At 39.2% G+C, this 23,723-nt stretch overlaps 1 protein-coding gene and 1 pseudogene across 2 annotated transcripts in view; both read left to right on the top strand.

The window, feature by feature from the left end:
• The window catches only part of SNRNP40 (small nuclear ribonucleoprotein U5 subunit 40), a 41,969-nt gene extending 20,204 nt beyond the window's left edge, over positions 1 to 21,765 (top strand). Inside the window, exons 6-10 of one of the 2 annotated variants that reach the window (XM_022575043.2) lie at positions 11,567 to 11,687; positions 15,289 to 15,371; positions 16,420 to 16,481; positions 20,223 to 20,326; positions 21,257 to 21,765. In XM_022575043.2, the coding sequence (XP_022430751.1) occupies positions 11,567 to 11,687; positions 15,289 to 15,371; positions 16,420 to 16,481; positions 20,223 to 20,326; positions 21,257 to 21,306 (420 nt within the window). In that variant the 3' untranslated portion in view covers positions 21,307 to 21,765. The other variant, XM_089897278.1, reaches the window with a different exon arrangement.
• Positions 11,798 to 15,282, top strand: LOC149750802 (uncharacterized; annotated as a pseudogene).
• Positions 21,766 to 23,723: the final 1,958 nt, after the last annotated feature.

A 23,723-nucleotide genomic window follows, 5' to 3' on the forward strand; every position in this document is an offset into this window, starting at 1 on the left:
TTTAATACCTGTGAGAAATCCCCTGAATATTTCCCACACTCACTGTCTCTAATGCCTTATCTCCATTCCATTCCTCAGTTCCCTATCTTCTGACCACTCCTCAGCAGTCTGGCTTCTGCCTCCACTGTTTTACTGACACTGTTCTCTTCAAGGCCACCAGTGATCTCTCTGTTACTAAACCCAGTAGATCCTTTTAGTCCTTTTTTGTTTGTTTTTTAAACTGGCTCTAACAATATGCTTTCCTACCCCTTCCATCAGGCATATCCTTCCTCAGATACCTCTACAAGCTATTCTCTCTATGCATTCTTTAAATGTCATTATTCCCCCAGGTTCTTAACTAGATGCTCTTCTTATATATACCTTTCCCTGGACAAGTCTCATCTAATTCTGTGACTTTAATTGTCATTTCTGTTCAGATGAGTCTGTTCTCAACCCAGATCTTCAGCTCCAGGCCCATGTGTACAACCAGCTACTCAGCATCCCCCACTTGGATGTCTCATAAGTACTTCAAAATTCACCATTTCCAAAATTCAGCTTCACATCCCTTTTCCACCCTATAACTATTTGGAGAATGTACTGTCAGAACATGGGGGCTTAATTAGATCATCTTAATAGCTAATGCATTATTTCCCTGAGTGAAGTTTGGGGGCCCACTATCATTAGAATCACTAGAGGGCTCTAATACACATAAAAGTGGATTAGTGTCATCTAGCTATGATAATTTTCATACTTTTAAGTTATTATTAAATTTACATACTATGAAATTAACCTTTTTTTAGTGTACAGTTCTATGAATTTTAATGCTTGTGCAGATTCATGTAACTACCACAAACAGTACAGAACAATTTCCATCACCCCAAAAATCTTCATAATGCTCCTCTGTGTCAAACCCTCTGCCCATCCCTAACCCCTACCAACCATTGATAATGTTCCTTGTCCTATAGTTCCTATTCTAGAATTTCATATGAATGGAATCATACAATAACCTTTTGAGACTGGCTTTTTAAATTTAAACTATGAGAATTTGATCTTTTCATATCTACTGTGGGGATAGACTAGCCTAATACTCTTGTGTCAGTAATGTCTTCTTACCACAAGTAGTGTGGCTTATTCCGGGCTCTTTGTGTAGACTGTTCCAGGGCGTTTTATAAACAAATATATTCAGTTGTACTATAGTCCTGAAGGGAACTGAGTCCCTTTTTAGGTTTTGAAGGTTTTCCATGTCTTCTCAGACACACGTTATATGTTATACCTTCTCTTAGGATCAGCTTTTTTTCAGATAGCTAATCTCAGTCTTTGTCTTTTGATATATACCAATTTTTTTTTCTGAAATCCAAATATATCTCAAATATGAGTAATATATAAATATAGTCCCATGAGTACGGCAATTGATAACTCTACATCATAGCTTTGTAACCTTTTTTTTTTTTTAATTGAAATATAGTTGATTTACAGTGTTGTGCTAGTTTCTGGTATACAGCAAAGTAATTCAGTTGTACGTATATATTCTTTCTCATTCTTTTACATTATGGCTTATTACAGGATATTGAGTATAGTTCCCTGTGCTGTACAGTAGGACCTTTGTTGTTTATTTTATGTATAGTAGTTTATATCTGCTAATCCCAAACTCCTAATTTATCCCTCCCCAACTCCCTTTCCCCTTTGGTAACCATAAATTTGTTTTCTATGTCTGTGAGTCTGTTTTGTAAATAAGGTCATCTGTGTCATATTTTAGATTCCACATGTAAGTGATGTATCATATGGTATTTGTCTTTCCCTTTCTGACTTACTTCACTTAGTATGATAATATCTAGGTCCATCCATGTTACTGCAAATGGCATTATTTCATTCTTTTTATGGCTGAGTAATATTACATTATATAATATACCACATTTTCTTTATCCATTCATCTGTTGATGGACGTTTAGGTTGCTTCCATGTCTTGGCTGTTGTAAATGGTGCTGCTGTGAACATTGGGTGCATGTATCTTTTCAAATTAGAGTTTTCTCCTGATGTATGCCCAGGAGTGGGGTTGTTGGATCATATCATAGCTTTGTAGTCTTTATCTTTCTAAACTAAAAAGTCATTATTCTGTCCACAAACGTTCAAGTTTTCCTGCCAGTGCTCATTTTCAGGGATTTTTTTTTAATTAGAAATGCACACAGTATTCTAAAAATTCGAGCATTCTTATCATGTACCTGCTCTGGATCATTATGTTCTCTTGTCAGCATTGGGAACTCCATGTTTGTGTGCTGTTTACAGTATGTCTTATTTTCCAAGCTAAAAATCAGGGTAGGCTTTCCTTAAAAGTTTTGCAGAGATGTAAAAATGCATTTAAATGTATGGTTAATAAATCAACTTTATTGGGAATAAAATTATTAAAAATTGAGATAAAATTATTTATTACAATTTAAATGTTTTTAGTAGTAAAAATGATCATTTGTTCATTGAAGAAAGTTTAGAAAAAATAGAAAAAAAGTCACTCGTAGTCTCATCATTCAGATTTAGTCACTCTTGATATTTCAGTTTATTTCCTCTCAGTCTCTTTCTGTGCCATAGTGTTTTGTATGTAAATGTCTTAATGTTCAGATAAAATTTTATATGATGCTCTTTTCACTTAGTAACATATAGCTACTACTTTGTCTGGAACCCCCGACACGAGATATTGCCATGGCTGGCTTAGTCTTGTCTTCAAATGTCAGCTCAGACATATCTGTAGAGAGGATTTCTTAGATGAAACTAGGCCCTCCTTCTAGTTGCTCTCCATCACATCACTCTTATCTTACTTTCTTCTTAGCGTTGTAGTTAGGATCATTTTTCTGTTTCTTTTTTTCTTTAGTTTTATTGAGATATAATTGACTTATAACACTGTATTAGTTTTCAGTATACAGCATAATGACTTATATAACACAAAATGAGTAACTTTAGAAGTCTAGTTAACATCCATCACTTCACATTGTTAGAATATTTTTTCTTGTGATAAGAACTTTTAAGATCTATTTTCTTAGCAACTTTCAAATATACAATGCAGTATTGTTAACTTTAGTCACCATGATGTACATAACATCCCCAGAACTTAGGATCATTTTTCTGATTCTGCCACTTAATTCCTAGCTGTGTTATCTTAAGAAAGTTATTTAACCTCTCTGAGTTTCCATTTCTTATCTCTAAATGGGAATAATCAGCCTACCTCATATAGTTGTTACATGGATTAAATGAGGTAAAAAATATAATATTCTTAGCAACATGGCAGTTACATAGTAAGTGTTCAGCACATGTCAGCTACCATCATCTAGAATATTAGAATATTCTAGATATTTTATTTTTAGAATATTCCATAATGTAGTAAGCAGCAATCAATATACTGAACATTTAGTCTATTTCATATGTATCACTATCACAAATTATGCTGCTGTATCCAACATATTTGTGTGTGAAACTTTTTCCATATTTAGTTACTTTCTCAGAATAGATTTCTAGATGAAAATTAATGTGTTAACAAATATAAGGATGTTTCGCATTTTGGATACAGGTCGCCAGATTGTTTTTTGGCAACAGTAGTTAATAATTTGAAATCAGGTTGCTATAGCTATTTGGCTTCATTTTGCTCTTGTATAACTAAGGGGTGTGCTTGAGAGATGTGAGACCATAGAATTTCAGTCTTCTCCCTATTTAACAACATCCTGTTCTGACATGCTTAGGAGTGAGTAACTGCCCTTGGACCCAGAAAGACTCTTTTTAAAAATATTTGTGTATGTATGTATGCATGCATGCATGCATGCGTTGGGTCTTCGCTGCTCCGTGCGTGCTTTCTCTAGTTGTGGCGAGCGGGGGCTACTCTTTGTTGTGGTGCGCAGGCTTCTCATTGCGGAGTGTGGGCTTCAGTAGCTATGGCCGGGGCTTGAACCCAACCCGTGTCCCCTGCAAATTGCCTCTATCAAATTGCCTCTAGTCAGTTAACAAGTACCCTTTAAGCAGTCAGGGGCTTACCAGCCTTGAGCGTTTGCTTGACAAATCCCTACTGCCTTACTACATTAGGAAGTACTCCTGACTAGCCTGGTTTTTGTTTGCTTCTGTCTCTCAGATACACTGCCTATTCTGAGAAAGGGGGGGAGCAAACAGGGAATGGAAGCCCCTTTTAAAATCTGGAGTGAGCAAATTCTCTATATGTTTGTGAGCAAATATACTGTTCCTGCCAACCTCTTGGGATTTTCTTCCTGGGCATAGAATTGTGGAGTCAGAGGAAAATGAATAAAAGAAGAAAATGTGCTTCTTCTTAATGACTTGAAGATCTGATTGGCAATTCTTTGGCATTGCTTGTAATCCTGAGCTCTAGTCAGAATGGGAGTTTAGTTGATGATTTTTTTTAAGGTAGTGGGTAAAGATAGATTTTCCCACCTCTGCTCTCATCCTTTCCGATTATCTGGGCCAGAAGGATCTTTCTGGAATCTGGCCAACTCATTCCACTACTCTGAACCCTTCTGTGGCTCCCCAGTGAGGGAGATCAAATCCAAGCCAGTCATTCAGAACCTTTCATGAGCTGCCCTTTGCCTGCCTATCACTCAAGCATTGTCTGCTGCCTCTCTTTGCCTAATTCCCTACAACTCAGTAATTTTTTCATGCCTCTCTGCTTTCATGCATTATCTTTGCCTGGGAATACCCTTCTATTTTGTCTAAATAAAAAATACCTCTTAGGGGCTTCCCTGGTGGCGCTGTGGTTGAGGAATCCGCCTGCCAGTGCAGGGGACATGGGTTCGATCCCTCGTCCGGGAAGATCCCACATGCAGCTGAGCACCTAAGCCTGTGCACCACAACTACTGAGCCTGCGCTCTAGCGCCCGTGCTCCACAACAAGAGAAGCCACTGCAATGAGAAGCCCACGCACCATACAAAGAGTGGCCCCCGCTCACCGCCACTAGAGCGAGCCCATGTGCAACGAGGACCCAACGCAGCCATAAATAAATAAATTTTAGTTGAAAACTCCCTAAAGGGAAAGGAAATAGTTAATCAAGTCCAGGAAGCACAGAGAGTCCCATACAGGATAAATCCAAGGAGAAATACGCCAAGACACATATTAATCAAACTGTCAAAAATTAAATACAAAGAAAGCATATTAAAAGCAGCAAGGGAAAAACAGCAAATAACACACAAGGGAATCCCCATAAGGTTAACAGCTGATCTCTCAGCAGAAACCCTACAAGCCAGAAGGGAGTGGCAGGACATACTGAAAGTGATGAAGGAGAAAAACCTGCAACCAAGGCTACTCTACCCAGCAAGGATCTCATTCAGATTTGATGGAGAAATTAAAACCTTTACAGACAAGCAAAAGCTGAGAGAGTTTAGCACCACCAAACCAGCTTTACAGCAAATGCTAAAGGAACTTCTCTAGACAAGGAACACAAGAGAAGGAAAAGACCTATAATAACGAACCCAAAACAATATAGAAAATGGGAATAGGAACATACATATCGATAATTACCTTAAATGTAAATGGACTAAATGCTCCCACCAAAAGACACAGATTGGCTGAATGGATACAAAAACAAGACCCTTATATATGCTGTCTACAAGAGACCCACTTCAGACCTAGAGACACATACAGACTGAAAATAAGGGGATGGAAAAAGATATTCCATGCAAATGGAAACCAAAAGAAAGCTGGAGTAGCAATTCTCATATCAGACAAAATAGACTTTAAAATAAGGACTATTACAAGAGACAAAGAAGGACACTACATAATGATAAAGGGATCGATCCAAGAAGAAGATATAACAATTGTAAATATTTATGCACCCAACATAGGAGCACCTCAATACATAAGGCAAATACTAACAGCCATAAAAGGGGAGATTGACAGTAACACATTCATAGTAGGGGACTTTAACACCCCACTTTCACCCATGGACAGATCATCCAAAATGAAAATAAATAAGGAAACACAAGCTTTAAATGATACATTAAACAAGATGGACTTAATTGATATTTATAGGACACTCCATCCAAAAACAACAGAATACACATTTTTCTCAAGTGCTCATGGAACATTCTCCAGGATAGACCATATCTTGGGTCACAAATCAAGCCTTGGTAAATTTAAGAAAATTGAAATTGTATCAAGTATCTTTTCTGACCACAACGCCATGAGACTAGATATCAATTACAGGAAAAGATCTGTAAAAAATACAAACACATGGAAGCTAAACAATACACTACTTAATAATGAAGTGATCACTGAAGAAATCAAAGAGGAAATAAAAAAATACCTAGAAACAAATGACAATGGAGACACAACGACCCAAAACCTATGGGATGCAGCAAAAGCAGTTCTAAGGGGGAAGTTTATAGCAATACAAGCCCACCTTAAGAAGCAGGAAACATCTCGAATAAACAACCTAACCTTGCACCTCAAGCAATTAGAGAAAGAAGAACAAAAAAACCCCAAAGCTAGCAGAAGGAAAGAAATCATAAAAATCAGATCAGAAATAAATGAAAAAGAAATGAAGGAAACGATAGCAAAGATCAATAAAACTAAAAGCTGGTTCTTTGAGAAGATAAACAAAATAGATAAACCACTAGCCAGACTCATCAAGAAAAAAAGGGAGAAGACTCAAATCAATAGAATTAGAAATGAAAAAGGAGAAGTAACAACTGACACTGCAGAAATAAAAAAAATCATAAGAGATTACTACAAGCAACTCTATGCCAATAAAATGGACAATCTGGAAGAAATGGACAAATTCTTAGAAATGCACAACCTGCCAAGACTGAATCAGGAAGAAATAGAAAATATGAACAGACCAATCACAAGCACTGAAATTGAAACTGTCATTAAAAATCTTCCAACAAACAAAAGCCCAGGACCAGATGGCTTCACAGGTGAATTCTATCAAACGTTTAGAGAAGAGCTAACACCTATCCTTCTCAAACTCTTCCAAAATATAGCAGAGGGAGGAACACTCCCAAATTCCTTCTACGAGGCCACCATCACCTTGATACCAAAACCAGACAAGGATGTCACAAAGAAAGAAAACTACAGGCCAATATCACTGATGAACATAGATGCAAAAATCCTCAACAAAATACTAGCAAACAGAATCCAACAGCACATTAAAAGGATCATACACCATGATCAAGTGGGGTTTATTCCAGGAATGCAAGGATTCTTCAATATACGCAAATCTATCAATGTGATAAACCATATTAACAAATTGAAAGAGAAAAACCATATGATCATCTCAATAGATGCAGAGAAAGCTTTTGACAAAATTCAACACCCATTTATGCTAAAAACCCTGCAGAAAGTAGGCATAGAGGGAACTTTCCTCAACATAATAAAGGCCATATATGACAAGCCCACAGCAAACATCATCCTCAATGGTGAAAAACTGAAAGCATTTCCACTAAGATCAGGAACAAGACAAGGTTGCCCACTCTCACCACTCTTATTCAACATAGTTTTGGAAGTTTTAGCCACAGCAATCAGAGAAGAAAAGGAAATAAAAGGAATCCAAATCGGAAAAGAAGAAGTAAAGCTGTCACTGTTTGCAGATGACATGATACTATACATAGAGAATCCTAAAGATGCTACCAGAAAACTACTAGAGCTAATCAATGAATTTGGTAAAGTAGCAGGATACAAAGTTAATGCACAGAAATCTCTGGCATTCCTATATACTAATGATGAAAAATCTGAAAGTGAAATCAAGAAAACACTCCCATTTACCATTGCAACAAAAAGAATAAAATATCTAGGAATAAACCTACCTAAGGAGACGAAAGACCTGTATGCAGAAAATTATAAGACACTGATGAAAGAAATTAAAGATGATACAAATAGATGGAGAGATATACCATGTTCTTGGATGGGAAGAATCAACATTGTGAAAATGACTCTACTACCCAAAGCAATCTACAGATTCAATGCAATCCCTATCAAACTACCACTGGCATTTTTCACAGAACTAGAACAAAAAATTTCACAATTTGTATGGAAACACAAAAGACCCCGAATAGCCAAAGCAATCTTGAGAACGAAAAAAGGAGCTGGAGGAATCAGGCTCCCTGACTTCAGACTATACTACAAAGCTACAGTAATCAAGACAGTATGGTACTGGCACAAAAACAGAAATATAGATCAATGGAACAGGATAGAAAGCCCAGCGATAAACCCACGCACATATGGACACCTTATCTTTGATAAAGGTGGCAGGAATGTACAGTGGAGAAAGGACAGCCTCTTCAATAAATGGTGCTGGGAAAACTGGACAGGTACATGTAAAAGTATGAGATTAGATCACTCCCTAACACCATACACAAAAATAAGCTCAAAATGGATTAAAGACCTAAATGTAAGGCCAGAAACTATCAAACTCTTAGAGGAAAACATAGGCAGAACACTCTATGACATAAATCACAGCAAGATCCTTTCTGACCCACCTCCTAGAGTAATGGAAATAAAAACAAAAATAAACAAATGGGACCTAATGAAACTTCAAAGCTTTTGCACAGCAAAGGAAACCATAATCAAGACCAAAAGACAACCCTCAGAATGGGAGAAAATATTTGCAAATGAAGCAACTGACAAAGGTTTAATCTCCAAAATTTACAAGCAGCTCATGCAGCTCAATAACAAAAAAACAAACAACCCAATCCAAAAATGGGCAGAAGACCTAAATAGACATTTCTCCAAAGAAGATATACAGAATGCCAACAAACACATGAAAGAATGCTCAACATCATTAATCATTAGAGAAATGCAAATCAAAACTACAATGAGATATCATCTCACACCAGTCAGAATGGCCATCATCAAAAAATCTAGAAACAATAAATGCTGGAGAGGGTGTGGAGAAAAGGGAACACTCTTGCACTGCTGGTGGGAATGTGAATTGGTTCAGCCACTATGGAGAACAGTATGGAGGTTCCTTAAAAAACTACAAATAGAGTTACCATATGACCCAGCAATCCCACTACTGGGCATATACCCTGAGAAAACCAAAATTCAAAAAGAGTCATGTACCAAAATGTTCATTGCAGCTCTATTTACAATAGCCCGGAGATGGAAACAACCTAAGCGCCCATCATCGGATGAATGGATAAAGAAGATGTGGCACATATATACAATGGAATATTACTCAGCCATAAAAAGAAACGAAATTGAGCTATTTGTAATGAGGTGGATAGACCTAGAGTCTGTCATACAGAGTGAAGTAAGTCAGAAAGAAAAAGACAAATACCGTATGCTAACGCATATATATGGAATTTAAGGGGAAAAAAAATGTCATGAAGAACCTAGGGGTAAGACAGGAATAAAGACGCAGACCTACTGGAGAACGGACTTGAGGATAGGGGAGGGGAAGGGTGAGCTTTGACAGGGTGAGAGAGAGTCATGGACATATACACACTAACAAACGTAGTAAGGTAGATAGCTAGGGGGAAGCAGCCGCAAGGCACAGGGATATTAGCTCGGTGCTTTGTGACAGCCTGGAGGGGTGGGATAGGGAGAGTGGAGGGAGGGAGACGCAAGAGGGAAGACATATGGGAACATATGTATATGTATAACTGATTCACTTTGTTATAAAGCAGAAACTAACACACAATTGTAAGTTTTAAAAAACCCAACAACCTCTTGGGACTTCCCTGGTGGTCCAGTGGTTAGGACTCTGTGCTCTCACTGCCACGCGCCCAGGTTCCAACCCTGACTAGGGAACTAAGATCCCACAAGCTGCGTGGTACGGCAAACAAATAAACAAACAAAGATCTCCTTTTTCCATATCCTGCTCAAGTCTGTGAAACCTTCCCTTTCTCCCTCCCACCCATGTACCATGGGAACATTAATCCCTCTGCTGTCCTGGCTACTGCCCCCTTTCCAGGCCTCTCATCACTTTTTTAGCTCCTTGAGAACAGGGACAACATCTCTTTTATCTCCAGCAGCGCCTGCCACTAATCAGATGCCCAAACATTCACTGAACAGCTGATTAGGACATCTGCAAAATATTTTGCTTAAATTAGTGCCCTGCTCACTCTTCTTTGGCAAATCCCAGATACGTTTTGGCTCTGCAAAACAGCATGTGCAGGCCTCAAAGAGGAAAGTCTGGAAGGAGCACCCAAGTGTTGTGAGGGATGATGAATTACATTCTCTCCTAAAAAGCTAAAGATTTCAACAATGCCTTCTCTGAAGAGGAGGAACAATAGCTTGAACAAAAAAATGTCAGCCATTTCAAGCTTCCCTAATTATTGAGGCAACAAACATCCTGACACAAAAATGATTGTATATGAAGTGTGTTGGGTTCCACACATGAATTATTGATGGGGAAAGTGGAGTTGTCTGCCTTATGTATTGCTTTGACATACAACATCAAACTCATTTCTAGATGAGGAAGGTGCCTTGCTTAAAGGGACAGCAGAAAATTGTTTCATTTAGAAAAACTATGTGTCAGTACTGAGTCGAATTTGGATGAAATTTTATATAACAATGACCTTAACAAAATTGCTGTTCTTTTTCCATATGACATTCCAGACTATTTCTATTGCCTTTAATATATTTTTTACATAGTTTCAGTCTATGTAAATATAGACTGTTTTGTATTTTCCTTCTTTGCTTAATAATAGATTATTTTATAAACATTTTTACATTTGATCTTCAGAATATTTGTAGGAGTTGCTTAATAATAGCTACCAATTATTATTGGGCCTGCTGTGTACTAGGCATTCTATTTGTAATCCTCACAACAGCCATAAGAAGTAAATGTTATCCCCATCTTACAGACAGAAACAGGCTCAGAGAGGGTTAGTGGCCCAGTGATACATAACTCTTAAGTTGCAAAGACTGGTTCGGTCTGACCCTAAATGCTCACTCCTTCCACTCTGCTCTTCGAATGCTAGCATGAGAGCTCATAGTGTTACAGTGTGTTTATGAGCCATAACTTAATGAACAATTTATTTTTTCTGTCTGACATTAGGTTATTTTCAGCTGAACTGTTTCTCTTACCTTTCCTACCCAGGGAACAGTGAACCTACAATTTATTTTTCTTTTAATAAATATGCTTTTCCATTGTATACATGTTATGGCGTTAAATGAAAAATTTTAAGCCTCTGTATTTTTGCATATTACCTTGTTATATGCATTTTACATGAAATCATAATGCCTTTTTCAAATGACTTGTTTACTTGTTTTTATATAGTTATAATAGTTTATTTTTAGTTGCGAAGAATCATAGTTTAAGTGTTTTAAATGCTACTTTGTTTTTTAATTCCTAATATATTTTGTTATGAATTGAAAATAACCTCTTTAAATTCTATTATTTTTTGTTAAACTTGATCTTAATATTTGACATTCATTAGTTCATATTTTTCTAGTCAAACTTAGTAACTTTGACTCTGTTTTAGAAAGGCAAGAGTTTTTTCTTCTTTGGTAGAAATCCTATATTTTGTGGTAAAGTAATGCTTGGCCCAGAGGCAGATTAAGAAGGGATACCAATTTTCCCAGGCAGTTGACTCTTTAATAACTATTTCTTTGCTGTTCACAATTTGATTTTCTGGGAGTGCTGCCTTGTTTTGTTTTGCAGGTCTGGGACCTGCGCCAAAATAAGCTGACCTACACGATGAGAGGCCATGCAGATTCAGTGACTGGCCTGAGTTTAAGCTCTGAAGGCTCTTACCTCTTGTCCAATGCAATGGACAATACAGGTAACTTTGGAAAGGAAAGCTCTCCCAGTGCCCAGTCACTGTAGACCCTAAAGAAGGTGGGCATTAGAAACTAGAAATGTGTGCTGGGTAAATGAGGGTCCAAGGAAAGAGTCCAGGTTGGCTTGCAGGTGTCCACCAGGACAATTAGGAAAACAGGTTGTAATACAAAAAACTTTAGGCCCAGAGGGCTGGGTGCGCGGGAAGGCAGCCTGGCCTCCACGCCACATGCCACCGTGTCGATGCTTTGCCGCCTCGGCGTTGTGAGGCAGATGTCTCTTCTTTGCCTGTGACAAATAGGTTTTGGAAAAAGTTGCCTATGACGACCCTGAACTTGCACCTTTATGAGACTCAGCAGGAAGAGAAGTCCAAACCCATCAGCCGTTGCCCCATTCACTACAAAGAGGACCTGCCTTTTGATATTGTAGAGCTCATGGAGGAGATAGAAAAGAAGACAGGATTTTTAACAAATGTATTTAAGTGTTGTGTCACCGGCCATTGGAATTCAGAGCCTTCTTTGCTTACTACAGTGCCATCTGTAACAAGGAAACAGGCCAGCTCAGCAAAGCTGACAAGGAACTCATCATTGTGGTAACCAGCCTGGCTGACAGGTGCTCTTATAGCGTGGTTGTCCACAGTGCCCGGTACAGGGTCTTCTCAAAGAACCCAGTGCTCTCTGACCAGGTCTGTGTGAACTGGAGAAAGTCTGACCTCCCTGCCCAGGAAGAGGCAATGCTGGAATTTGCACTTGCTATTTTCCTGAGCTGATGACATAACAGATGACCATTTCAAAAAGCTTGAGGTGCGTGTCTTCAACCAAGAAGATGCCTGGGATATAGCTGCAATTTCAGCCTTTTTATGCCATGTCCAGCCACCTTGCTCATTTTGTCAGTCTTGTTCCCAACAAAGAATTCTATCTGATGGGCAGAAACAATGATGTCAAAGATATTAGGAGTGAACCTGCTGCTCCCAAAGTATAAAAGCCTGAACAGAAAGACCAATGTTTACATGTCCAGCACACTGCATTATAAGACACCAGTTGGGAAGTAATTTTTTTAAATGTTTAGTCAGTGGATAGGGAAGAAAGTAAATAAATTTGTTCCCTGCCTGCTTGGTGAGATAGATCCTAAGGGACATGTGATATCTGGGCCTAGGGGAAACCTTTTACTTTTTTACTTCTGTTGTGATCAGGGACAAAGGAGTTCAGAGGATGCTTTAGGCATTTCTGATGAACTGATATCTCTGAATTTCAGCAGTTGAAGTTGAACATTTTTTAGCTTTTAAAAATAGTGTTACGTAGAAATTGGTCTGTATAGACTGTAGTTTGAACACGGTGGTATATAAAGACTCTGAAAGGCAGTGGGTAAATAGAAGCAGGCACCATGTTCTTTCTTTAATGCCTTCCCCATTAACCTCCAGTGATTTTTGTTTAAATCATGGTCATCTCAGTAGAATTTTAGTCCTTATGTAGTTTATTCTTATTTTAGGTTTTAGTAAAAATTATTTGGAACAAGAAAGTGCTCATATTTTAAGCAGAAGCGTAAGAAAAAACCGACCCTGACATTACTAAGCGACTCGTTCTGCGTGTCACAACCACCACTGCCTTATGTGTGCGGCTGTCTTAACTTTGCAGGAGTCATTTTCATTATCTAACTGATAGAGGTACATGCAAACCTACAAAATGCTTTTGTTTCCATATGACTTCTTTAGATTCTCTAAATTGCCAGTGAACAGTTCTTAATCAGTTTGGGGGCAATAGTGAGTTAATTTTGAATTGCCTGAACTGTGAAACCTGATTATCTTGAGACAGCACAACTCTTGCTGCAGAGCTTGTGTTTTTCTGTTGAAACTATATCTTAAATACCTTGGAATATGTAACCTTTTAAAATTGACTTTTGAGGGGAGGAGGCAGGGGCATAAAAAAGAAAAGAAAAAAAAATAAAAGGAAGAAAAAGAAAAAACTTTAGAAGAGATGGTCAAGAGGCCAGGATTCTAGTCCCAGATCTGCCATCTAATCCCTGAGCAACTTTGCACATAGCATTTGTCCTCTATGGGCATCAGTTTCTATACTGATAATATAAGAGACCTGGACTTTACTTTTAAGGTCCATTTCAGCTCTGGTATGTTATGAATCCAAGGCTATGGATTCAAGCGGGGTACAAAAAACTCATAGTGATTAGTTTACTGAGGAAGATGAGTCTGGAGATCCATCCAAGGCAGTTCTCAAGCATTTTCAAAGAGTACCAAGCTCAGATGATCAATAGACCTATTGATATCTCAGTTGTGCTCTTTCTGCCAGTCTATCTTCCCTTCCCTATGTGACAAGAGGTCCTCATTAAAACACCTCAGTATTCTGGATTTACACACACACTTGTCCTTTCTTTGCTTATTTTTGAATTGTTGGATGGGAGGGTGGGTTTACTATAGCAAAAAAGAAAGATGACCTGTTGGATTATATGCTTAATATTGGGAGAGTTTGGAACTGCCCCTCTGATAGACAAAAATGTTTTCACTGACATTTTGTAATGAAAACTGTGCCTAGCACTCAATGGGTGCTCAATTAATACTTGTTGAATGAATGAACATCCTTACCTTCTGACTGTATTCTCAGCTGAATAGCAAACTTTCATGCATAGCCTCACCTTTTTATACCTGTTTGACTTCAAGGATTGTTGTTTTCTCACAGTCAAATAAAATGACATCACTCAAATTCCACTGTAGGTTTAGCTTTAGTTAACAATGGCTGTGGCCACTGCTTACTGTGGGTGTTTATATCCTATTTCAATAGATTTGCCATTGTCTAATTCTAGCTTTGTGCATAGTAAGGAAAGATGAGATTCCCTAAATGGTTATTAAATTAAAAATAAGAATCTCTTGTTATAGTTATACAATAAAAATTAACAAATTGTTTTGTTTATTTTTATTGTTTTGTTTATTGCTGCCAATCTTTTAGAGCTCTTTCACATGTATCATTTTATTTGACCCTTAAAATATTCTTATTTTTTAAAAAAGAGCAAGTGGTATTCTCGTTTTATAAAGGCGACCAAAACACAAAGAACCTCACTATTTTCCTGATATCCCCCATATATACAGCAGAGCTAGAATTGGAATCAAAGTTCACTTTTTCTAATTCTTGGTAGTTTGGTAGTTGTCAGTTTCTCCTATGAGCAAAATTAGAAAAGGTTAGTCCTGAGTTTGATTTTTATAGATTGATTGTCACAGTAGTCAGTGGTATTTAGATTGTCATATTGAAACTTTGCTAGGTGTGACTCTTGGGGTTGGCAGAGGAATCATTTGCAGAATGTTTTGTTGAAATCAGTATCACACCCAACTACTTTCTGTTGCAGATCCCCAGCAATGTGTTTGACATTTTCCCTTCCTACCTTCTCAGTTTTCCTCTGTGTCCTCAGTCCCTGTTAATAGAACTTGGATGCATTTCGTTCCCATTAGAAAAATAAAAAAGCCTTGTCAGGTAGCAGTGTACCATGTTGGTCTTTCTCCACCCAGGAAACAGCATCTATCATTGACATGATACTGATTTCAGCTGGGTTCTCAGGAGGCCCCTGGCTGATAGCTGTTTTGCTTTGTTTGTTTGAATTTGCAGTGCGGGTCTGGGATGTCCGGCCATTTGCTCCCAAAGAAAGGTGTGTGAAGATATTTCAAGGAAATGTGCACAACTTTGAAAAGGTGAGTTCTGCATGGCAGAGGAATTTTACTGTCCATTTGATTCAAAGAAACATTTAGGATGGTGCTAAGGATAAGGAACAACAGCTCTACTGAGAAGGGGCTGCATTCTAGTAACACTGTTCTGCATCAAAACTGTTCTTGCCAGAAATAAAACTAATAGAAACATAGGCAAGAAGGCAATCACATAGATAGATAGTGATGGGGCCCCCCTCAAATTTAGGACTTCGGGCTTCAACAAGACACTCCTATCTTTTTAATTCCTTGGGAACTTTGACCCTCATAGATCAGTGTTCCATATGGGACTCGGATTCCCATGGCTATTACCCAGATGGCCTCCCTCACCCTCCCAGTGACCAGCTATTAGAGCCCTGAGAATACATCCCTTCCCTCAGTAAGCACCACAGGCCAAGTTCTGAGAGACAGAAATTTTTTCTAAACTCTCAAATCCCAGGTCAGCTCTTCAAAAAAGCTTTTCCTCCAGATAGTTTGTTAATATAGACTAATATTTTTCTTTTGAGAACCCATTAAAATTCATTTTCACTTTCTAAATCAAATTTTATCTTTTGTTAGAATTGGTTTTATTTTTATTTTCCTGTAATATAAACAAAATTTAATGGAGGATCAAGATAAAGGAGCAAGGGGAGCCTCCATGTGTAGGCAGAATAAAATTTTGTTGCCAGGTCCACTCTTAATTTACTGTAAATTAAGCAGTTTCTACAGTTGGTTTTTATATGGTTTGAAATATATCAAATTAGGCTGTCTTGGGCCACAGAATATAAGATAATTATTGATTATATGCTGAGGAGAATAATTAAAACTCTATTTAAGAGGGGGAATTCCCTGGCGGTCCAGTGGTTAGGACTCCATGCCTCCACTGTAGGGGGCACAGGTTCGATCCCTGGTCGGGGAACTAAGATCCCACAAGCCGTGTGGCACAGCCAAGAAAAAACTCAGGAGATTTAAAGTCTCTTAGTGATGCTGTAGTCTAATAAAGAGGGGTTTGGGGCATTATTATAGTCATTGGATTCCTGCTTATTCATCATTATAGAATCTTCTGAGATGTTCTTGGTCACCTGATGGAAGCAAGATAGCAGCTGGCTCAGCCGACAGGTAAGGATTATTGGGCATGAGGTAAAGAATGATGTAGCCGCGCAGGTATCTTCTCATGTTTAATACATCAAGTGCAGATACTGAGCTATAGCAGACAGAGAGTTATAGCTGTACTCAGAGATGAAGTCATGTGCGGTCTGAAGAGTTTAAGGATCATGTGAACAAACACATCATTTCTGCCCTCTCTGGATACATTTTACACCTGGAGTGTAAACAGTTTCTTTGGTTATTGGATTCCCTTTGCCATCAAAGTAAAATTCAAACTCCTAATCTGGCTCCAGTTTCCCTATGAGATTCTTCTGCCATGCTTCAGTTCATTCAGATACATATTGTGTACTCCTCCCCCACCATCACCACAATGCTTCACTCACATGGAACTTTCCCTGTTCTTACATCCCTTATGCCTCCAGGCTTCTCTCTTATATCTCCTCTCCTCCATTATCCAAACTCCTATATCTCTCCAGTAATCACCTATGTTATATCTATAAACTTTCCTGGCTCGCTCTCTCCCTTACCTCTCAAGCGTTACTAATTGCTCTTTGTTCTGGCTTGTAGTCACACTGTATACATCTAACCTTTATTAACGTTTATTACATCCTACAGTAAGACAGACATAGTGGGGCACCCCTACTAAATTATATGCTCCTAGAGGTCAGGAAATGAGTCTTACTCATCTCTGAGTAAGCAGCTAGTGAATATTACATGAATAAATTCCTAGCTCAAGGATGGTAGTCAGATTTTGCCCTGCATATCAGCTCATCTATTGGTAATGGTTGCCTATGTTGGGGATGATTCAGAGCTGGGTCTGGGTTCAATGGGAAAAGTGTCAAGATAGCTAAGTGAGGGGTATGGCAGCATGTGGGCTAGGTATTTTCCAACCCTGAGCTGAAGTAAGAGACTGTGAAGCTTTAACTATCAATTTAAACTGCCTGAGGAATTAGGTGATGAATGAGAAACAGAAGGGAGAGAATTCTTCATTCCGATGCTGTTGTATTTAACATGTCTGTGGTGACCTATAATTGGGAGTCAGAGGTTGAGTAGGGGTGTTCAAGTGCCTAGGGCTGCAAATGTGGAATGGTAAAGAATGATGAGGCCCTCTGATGGCAGACTCTAGGTTTAGCTCCCAGTGGGAGATGTCTTAACCCTTTTTAGCTTAACCCCATCTTTCTCCCCCCCTTAGAGATTTTCCTGCTACCTGACTAAAACAGGCACCATCCTATAAGCATGAAGCCTTTCCTAGGCTACCTTGGGCTTTCAGCATGTGCCAGAGTTTTCTCCTATTTGCGGCTCTAGCACAACCATAAAGAAACCTCACTTTGGTCTGTCCCACCCTTTCTGACTTGTGAACAATGCTGAACATACCTGAAGATTCCAGAGACCACTTTTTTTCCCTGGCATGTTTAATGCCAGGAAAAATGGACAAGTATTTGAGTATTTTATGGGGGAAAAAGGGCACGGGTAAAACCATGCCACATTGCTGGTTTGAGTCCTGGTGGTTTAGCAAGCTGCCCTGAAGAGGGAATCTAAAGGATTTTCAGTTGCCAGGTTTCTAAAGACCTTGAAAAACAGGCCCACAGCCTAAGATGTCTTACATTCTGACAGAGTAAGAACCATTCTAAGTATTTTTACATGATTTTCAGCAGAGATATATCTTTCCTATATAATTAAGCTTTTAAATGATATCTGCCTAGCTTTTCTTCTGAGCAGTTTGTTTCTGACATTGGTCCTTTCTAATTTTCAGTGTCCCCTCTTCCCTCTTTCCCTCCCCACTGTTCCTTTAAACCTTACATGTGGAAGCATGGCTCTGGTCTAGGAAGAGCCTGTATGTCTACCTGCTGAGGGTTGGCCACATTTCACTGGCCACCTCACCAATTAGCCCCAAGTCAACAAGCAGCGCTGTTACGTAAGGAGCCTGGTTCCTCCCAAATGTTGCCATGCCAGAGTAAGGAAAGGATAAGGAACCCCTCTAAATTTAGCATCTAATCGGCAGCCATGGAGAGTGAGGCCTCAAAGTAAACCCTTGGAGCGCTGGGGTTTTGCTGGCTTTTATGTGCCTGGAAAATGTATTGTTCCTTCTCAGAAAACTGCTTTTCAGCTTGGCCTGAATTTGGCAAATTTCTCCTCCCTACTTGCAATTCACCTACCTCCTCATGTTCAGATTTGAAACCCTTCAACAGTTCCTATCAAGGACTACGAGAAGACTGGTCAGTCTCTCTGTTGTGAGTGATTTATTCATATTCAGCCTGTTGATTTCATGTGATTCTGTTTTGCTCGTTTATTTATTCATCATAACAATAGCTATCATTAATTCTCTGTGCCAGGCACTTTGCATACATTATTTCATTATTTCTCTCAACAAAGCTGTGAGATCAACATTGTCTCCATCATTACTCCATCATTTGACTAAGGAAAGAGAAGCTCAGAGAAGTTAAATGAATGTCTAAGGTTATTTAACTATTAAATAGTTGCACTGAGACTTGAACCCAGAACTAACACACTTTTTCAGTAGGCCACATAGCTGTAGATGGATTAATGAGGACACTTATGGCAAGAAAGAAGACACTGAGGAAAATATGAGCATTAGAGCCAGGGAGTCTGTAGACAGATGGGGGTTCCTTCTCTTCCAGCTTGCGTGGAACTTTTATTTAGTTCCTACGGAGCCTAGCCCTTGTGAGCTAAACAGTGTAATTAATAAGCTCTTGTTTGTTTGCATTTTAGACAAAAAGTGTAATGTTGTTCAGAAGTAGGTCTTTTATAACCAAGTGCTGGTGAGTGTACCCTTTTAGGTGTTGATTGAACAAAACAAATATGTAAATAATTGGTATAACCTGTTTGAAAACAACCAGCCTTTTAAATTTACCAACAGATTGTCTTTGCATGGTCATATGAAGATAATATCTATTTATTTTACCTTCAGTTTAAAATGACCCAAGCAAGGCTGAGGGTCAAAGGAACTTCTTTTGGCAGGGGTGGGGGAGAATGGAGGATGGCAAGGGACACAAGGTATTTGAGGGTGGTAAGAGAAAGAATACCGGAATATATTAAGAGTTCTCATTTTAATTCTGCCACTGAGCCACTAATGAACTGTGTAACCTTGGAAAAGTCACTGTACCTTAGTTTTCTTTTCTGTAAAATGAGTTTAGACTAGCTGGTTTCTGTTGGCCCCTTCCCATGCTAGAATTCAGTATTCTTTCTGTCCATGAATTCAATGCAAGATTTGGATCAAGTGTATGTTTGGGTTTTGTTTATATAGCAGAAATGTCCCGTCCCGTCTCTGGGCTCTGTGATTTGAATACAGTACGAAGAAATTCAGGTGGATCTACAGCCTAGTCTCCCAACCTGCCATGAGTTGGGTTACCTTTAAGACATTCCTAGGTGCATATGAAGTTAACTACACCCTAATTATATTGGGTGCTCTTTAAAGAAGATTTCTGTGTGGGATCTGTAGGAAAAACCATTTGTCTTTCTTCTCCATGATCTTTCCTATTTCAGAAGCTTGTGTTTGAAAACACCAGTAATGCTGATATTTTTAGCTATTCCTATTTTTTCACTCAGTTGCTCAAGAGCAGGATCCATGCCTTATTTAAAATCTATATTCCTAGTTTCTAAACGTCAGAGCACAGTTCAATAAATACGGATTGAATAAATAAAGGGTTGCTTCCATTTCCCTGAAAAAGCCATGCTTCTCCTCTATCCTCAGTTCTGGGAGGCCTTAGCCTTGCTCTTCATGATACCTTGCAGGTTTGTGTATGTGTGGGATACCACAAGCAGGAGGATCTTGTATAAGCTACCCGGCCACGCTGGCTCCATCAATGAAGTGGCTTTCCACCCCGACGAACCCATCAGTAAGTCTGTCCTGACTGTGGGGAAAGGGGAAGTGAGGGAATCTCCCTAAAGAGCCCTAAGAATACAGAGGCAGAGGTGGGCATCTGTTTTATGTGAATTTCCTTTTAAACAGTCTTTATGGGTATCGTTGACAGTCTCACCATTGTTCTAAGTGGTGAGGGTAAGAGCAATGATCCGTTTTCTTAACCTCAAAGCGGGGTTGGTTAGTCTGTTTATTTCTAGTTCGAGTTTACTTGCTTCAGGTCTATGATTCAGTGATGTAGTTGGATAAAAGAATGATGTTTCGGGGCTTCCCTGGTGGCGCAGTGGTTGAGAGTCCGCCTGCCGATGCAGGGGACATGGGTTCGTGCCCTGGTCCGGGAAGATCCCACATGCCGCGGAGCGGCTGAGCCTGCGTGTCCGGAGCCTGTGCTCCGCAGCGGGAGAGACCACAACAGTGAGAGGCCCACGTACCGCAAAAAAAAAAAAAAAAAAAAAAGATGTTTCTTAATGTTCAGATATAAATTTCAACTTAACATTTTATTGGCTAGCTAAACTAGATAATGAGCTTTGAATTTAAGGAGAAAATGTAGCTTTCTCCAAGCGGACGCACGTTTACAAAATGACTGACAAAGACATTGATTCTTCTCTTCTATAATGACTGAGAAGTTCTTTTTCTTAAGGTTTGAGTGACAAGGGACATCAGGATTTAGACCCTGATAATGTATTTCCCATAGCACAGTCCACCCTCATGGTTTTGAGAGGACTTGGATTGAAAAGTCAGACTATACTGTAGTTTCCTGTGAATGGTGTTTAAGAGGAGAGGAATTTAAGCTAAATCCAATTGCTCTTTTATACCAAAATTGCCTCTTAACGTAAGAGCCCTTGAGCACCAGGTCTCCTTTAGCCTTCATTATTTCCAGTTATCTTCTCTGTTGTTTTCACCTCAGTTCTCTCAGCATCCAGTGACAAGAGACTATATATGGGAGAGATTCAGTGAAGATATGGAATGGAAGACTCCACAAGGCTGCTTGACCCTGAGACCTCAGACAGCATAAGTGGCATCAAATGATGCCCAAGCGAGCATCCTCCCTTCAGATGAAGATCATTACTAGCAAGAAACAAGGAGGAGGTGGCCATATTCCAGCAACCACAAGTATCCCAGTATCCTATTTCATCGGGATCATTAAGGCAACCTTACGGTGGCCTCTTAAAAACCACCTGCCAGATTTCAGGGATTGACTTTTTTTTTTTTTTAAAGTAAGGTTTCTTCAAAGGGACACACATTGGTTGGTGCATAGTCTCCTGTTTCCTAATTTAGGCTGAAGACAGGGAATGTGACCGAAATTTATTTGTTGGGGATTTTTTTTTTTTAACTCAATAACTTGTATGATATTTTCTTTCTTTGTTTCTCTAACTCATTTTGTATTAAAAGCCAAATTGATGCCTTTTTACAAGAGCCATGTGGATTGGATTTATTGCTGTCTTTTCTTTGAGGCTTGACCACTGTAAATCTTAGCATGATATGGCCAGGGGATACATACAGTCCATTTAAACTTCCGAGAAGCTGAACATAGTCTGTGTCTACTCTGCCTCCTGCCAAAAGCACTTTTCTGAGCAGCAGTCCCTACCCTCTGGTTTCCTACAGCGGGCAGATTTGGGGCATTCTCAGCTGGTAGCAATAGCATTGGCTGGAATGCTGTATCAAACTCAACTCAAAAGGAATATGAGAAAGTTTTGGTGCTGCTGGGCCATGACATTGTCTAAGACTTTTTTTTTTATCATTGTGCTTGTCTTCTTAAACTGACAGGCATTAAGAAATGCTATTAGTTGCCTTCTACCCCCACGACAGGTACTGTCTCTGGCTCACGGGGTGACTCTGCCCGGCACACAGATCAGCACTGATGAATCTCATCTGGCACTGGAGAGCTCAGTGTGTCTTTTCTGAATCTCCTACCTCAACACAGAGGTCTTCACACCTCCAACCTGTTCTGAACATGTTTGGTTTTATACTTTTAGCTCACAAACTGAATCATCTACTTAAGTTATAAAAGAAAGAGGATAGTTTTAAGTGAGCACATGTCCAAGATTTAACTCATTAATGAAGGAACCAGCAGGGTGATAAACCTGTCAAACCAATTACTTTTAGTACAGTGAATAAAGTATAAAGTCTATTCACTTTACACTGGAAATGGAAAGCACTTTATTGTTCCTGGGAGTTAAGGAAGCTTCACAGATTGATTATGCTTAGATTGGGACTTAGAGAATGAGGAGGACTTTGCCAGTAGGCAAAAAACATGTGCATTCTAACAAACAGCAGGCACAGGCTTGAAAGCCTGGTGTGTTTTCATGAACCAAAAGAACTTCAGCATGGTTAGTGATGGGGCCAAATTAAGTAGGAGCCAAGTGCTAGAGAGCTTGTACTATAATTTATCTTATAGGTTGAGGTTTCCTAAAGTGTATTCCACAGAACACTGTTTCCCAGGTATCTTAGGTACTTTGGGCATAAAGATCCCATGCTCACATAAGTTCAGGAAAGACTGGGTTAAATAAAGTGAAATAGCATTCCTTTACTGCAGGAATGCTTAGAACCTTTACTAAGTAGAGTGAGATCTTCAAAAGGAATGGTGACTCAGATTTCAGACCTAAGCAATAATTATAGATATGGTTATGCCTTTAACCAGAAGAGACTTGGCCAAAGATAGTTTGCAAGCCACTTTTCACACCTCTATCACAATCACAGTTCACTCCCTAATCCCTTATAAATACCCAGGCTACATACCTCACAATTAGTCCAGTCCCTTCCACACACCCTCATCTTTCTTGGCTTGGGGTAAAACAAGGCTTGAACTTTGACGCTGCCCTTTTAAAAGCCTACCAATCCCTTGAGAAGTTGGCAATGATTGGGAAGAACCAAGGTCCTGGAGGCTGCAAGGGCTTTCCTCTAACCTCAGCCTCTTCACTCCTCCCAAGTGCCTTCTTCGAAGGCTGGGTAGAAACCCATTAGCAGGAAATAGCAGCACCACTTAGAATTTGTAGGGAATACAGGCCCTAGCCGGGGGAATAAAGATTTGAGTATAAAACATCCCTAGAGGGTGCAAATTGTATTCTCACTTTGGGAGAGATAGATTGCTCCCGAATGAGTAATGCCATCTCTGGTTTTCAGTTAATTTCCCTTTATGACTTCCAGTCTCTAGCACTTAATACCATTGGCACTTAAAGAGCCAAATCTTTTTTTCACTGGGTGGTTAAGTTTTGTGAGCTGAACTGTCAGGGAGGTGGATTTGGACAGGTCAGGGCTCTTAACAGAGTTGCTTCTTCACAGCAAAACTACAGAGTAATTTGTTTCTCCTGATAGACCTGAAGTCTGCTGCTTGTTAACATCTCAAGGTGTGGATGGGAAATAGAGGTAAGAGA

Source organism: Delphinapterus leucas, chromosome 1 (assembly GCF_059928025.1).
Source record: "Delphinapterus leucas isolate spDelLeu-1000000601 "Yukka" chromosome 1, BTC_Dleu_Yukka2, whole genome shotgun sequence".
Lineage (NCBI taxonomy): Eukaryota > Metazoa > Chordata > Mammalia > Artiodactyla > Monodontidae > Delphinapterus > Delphinapterus leucas.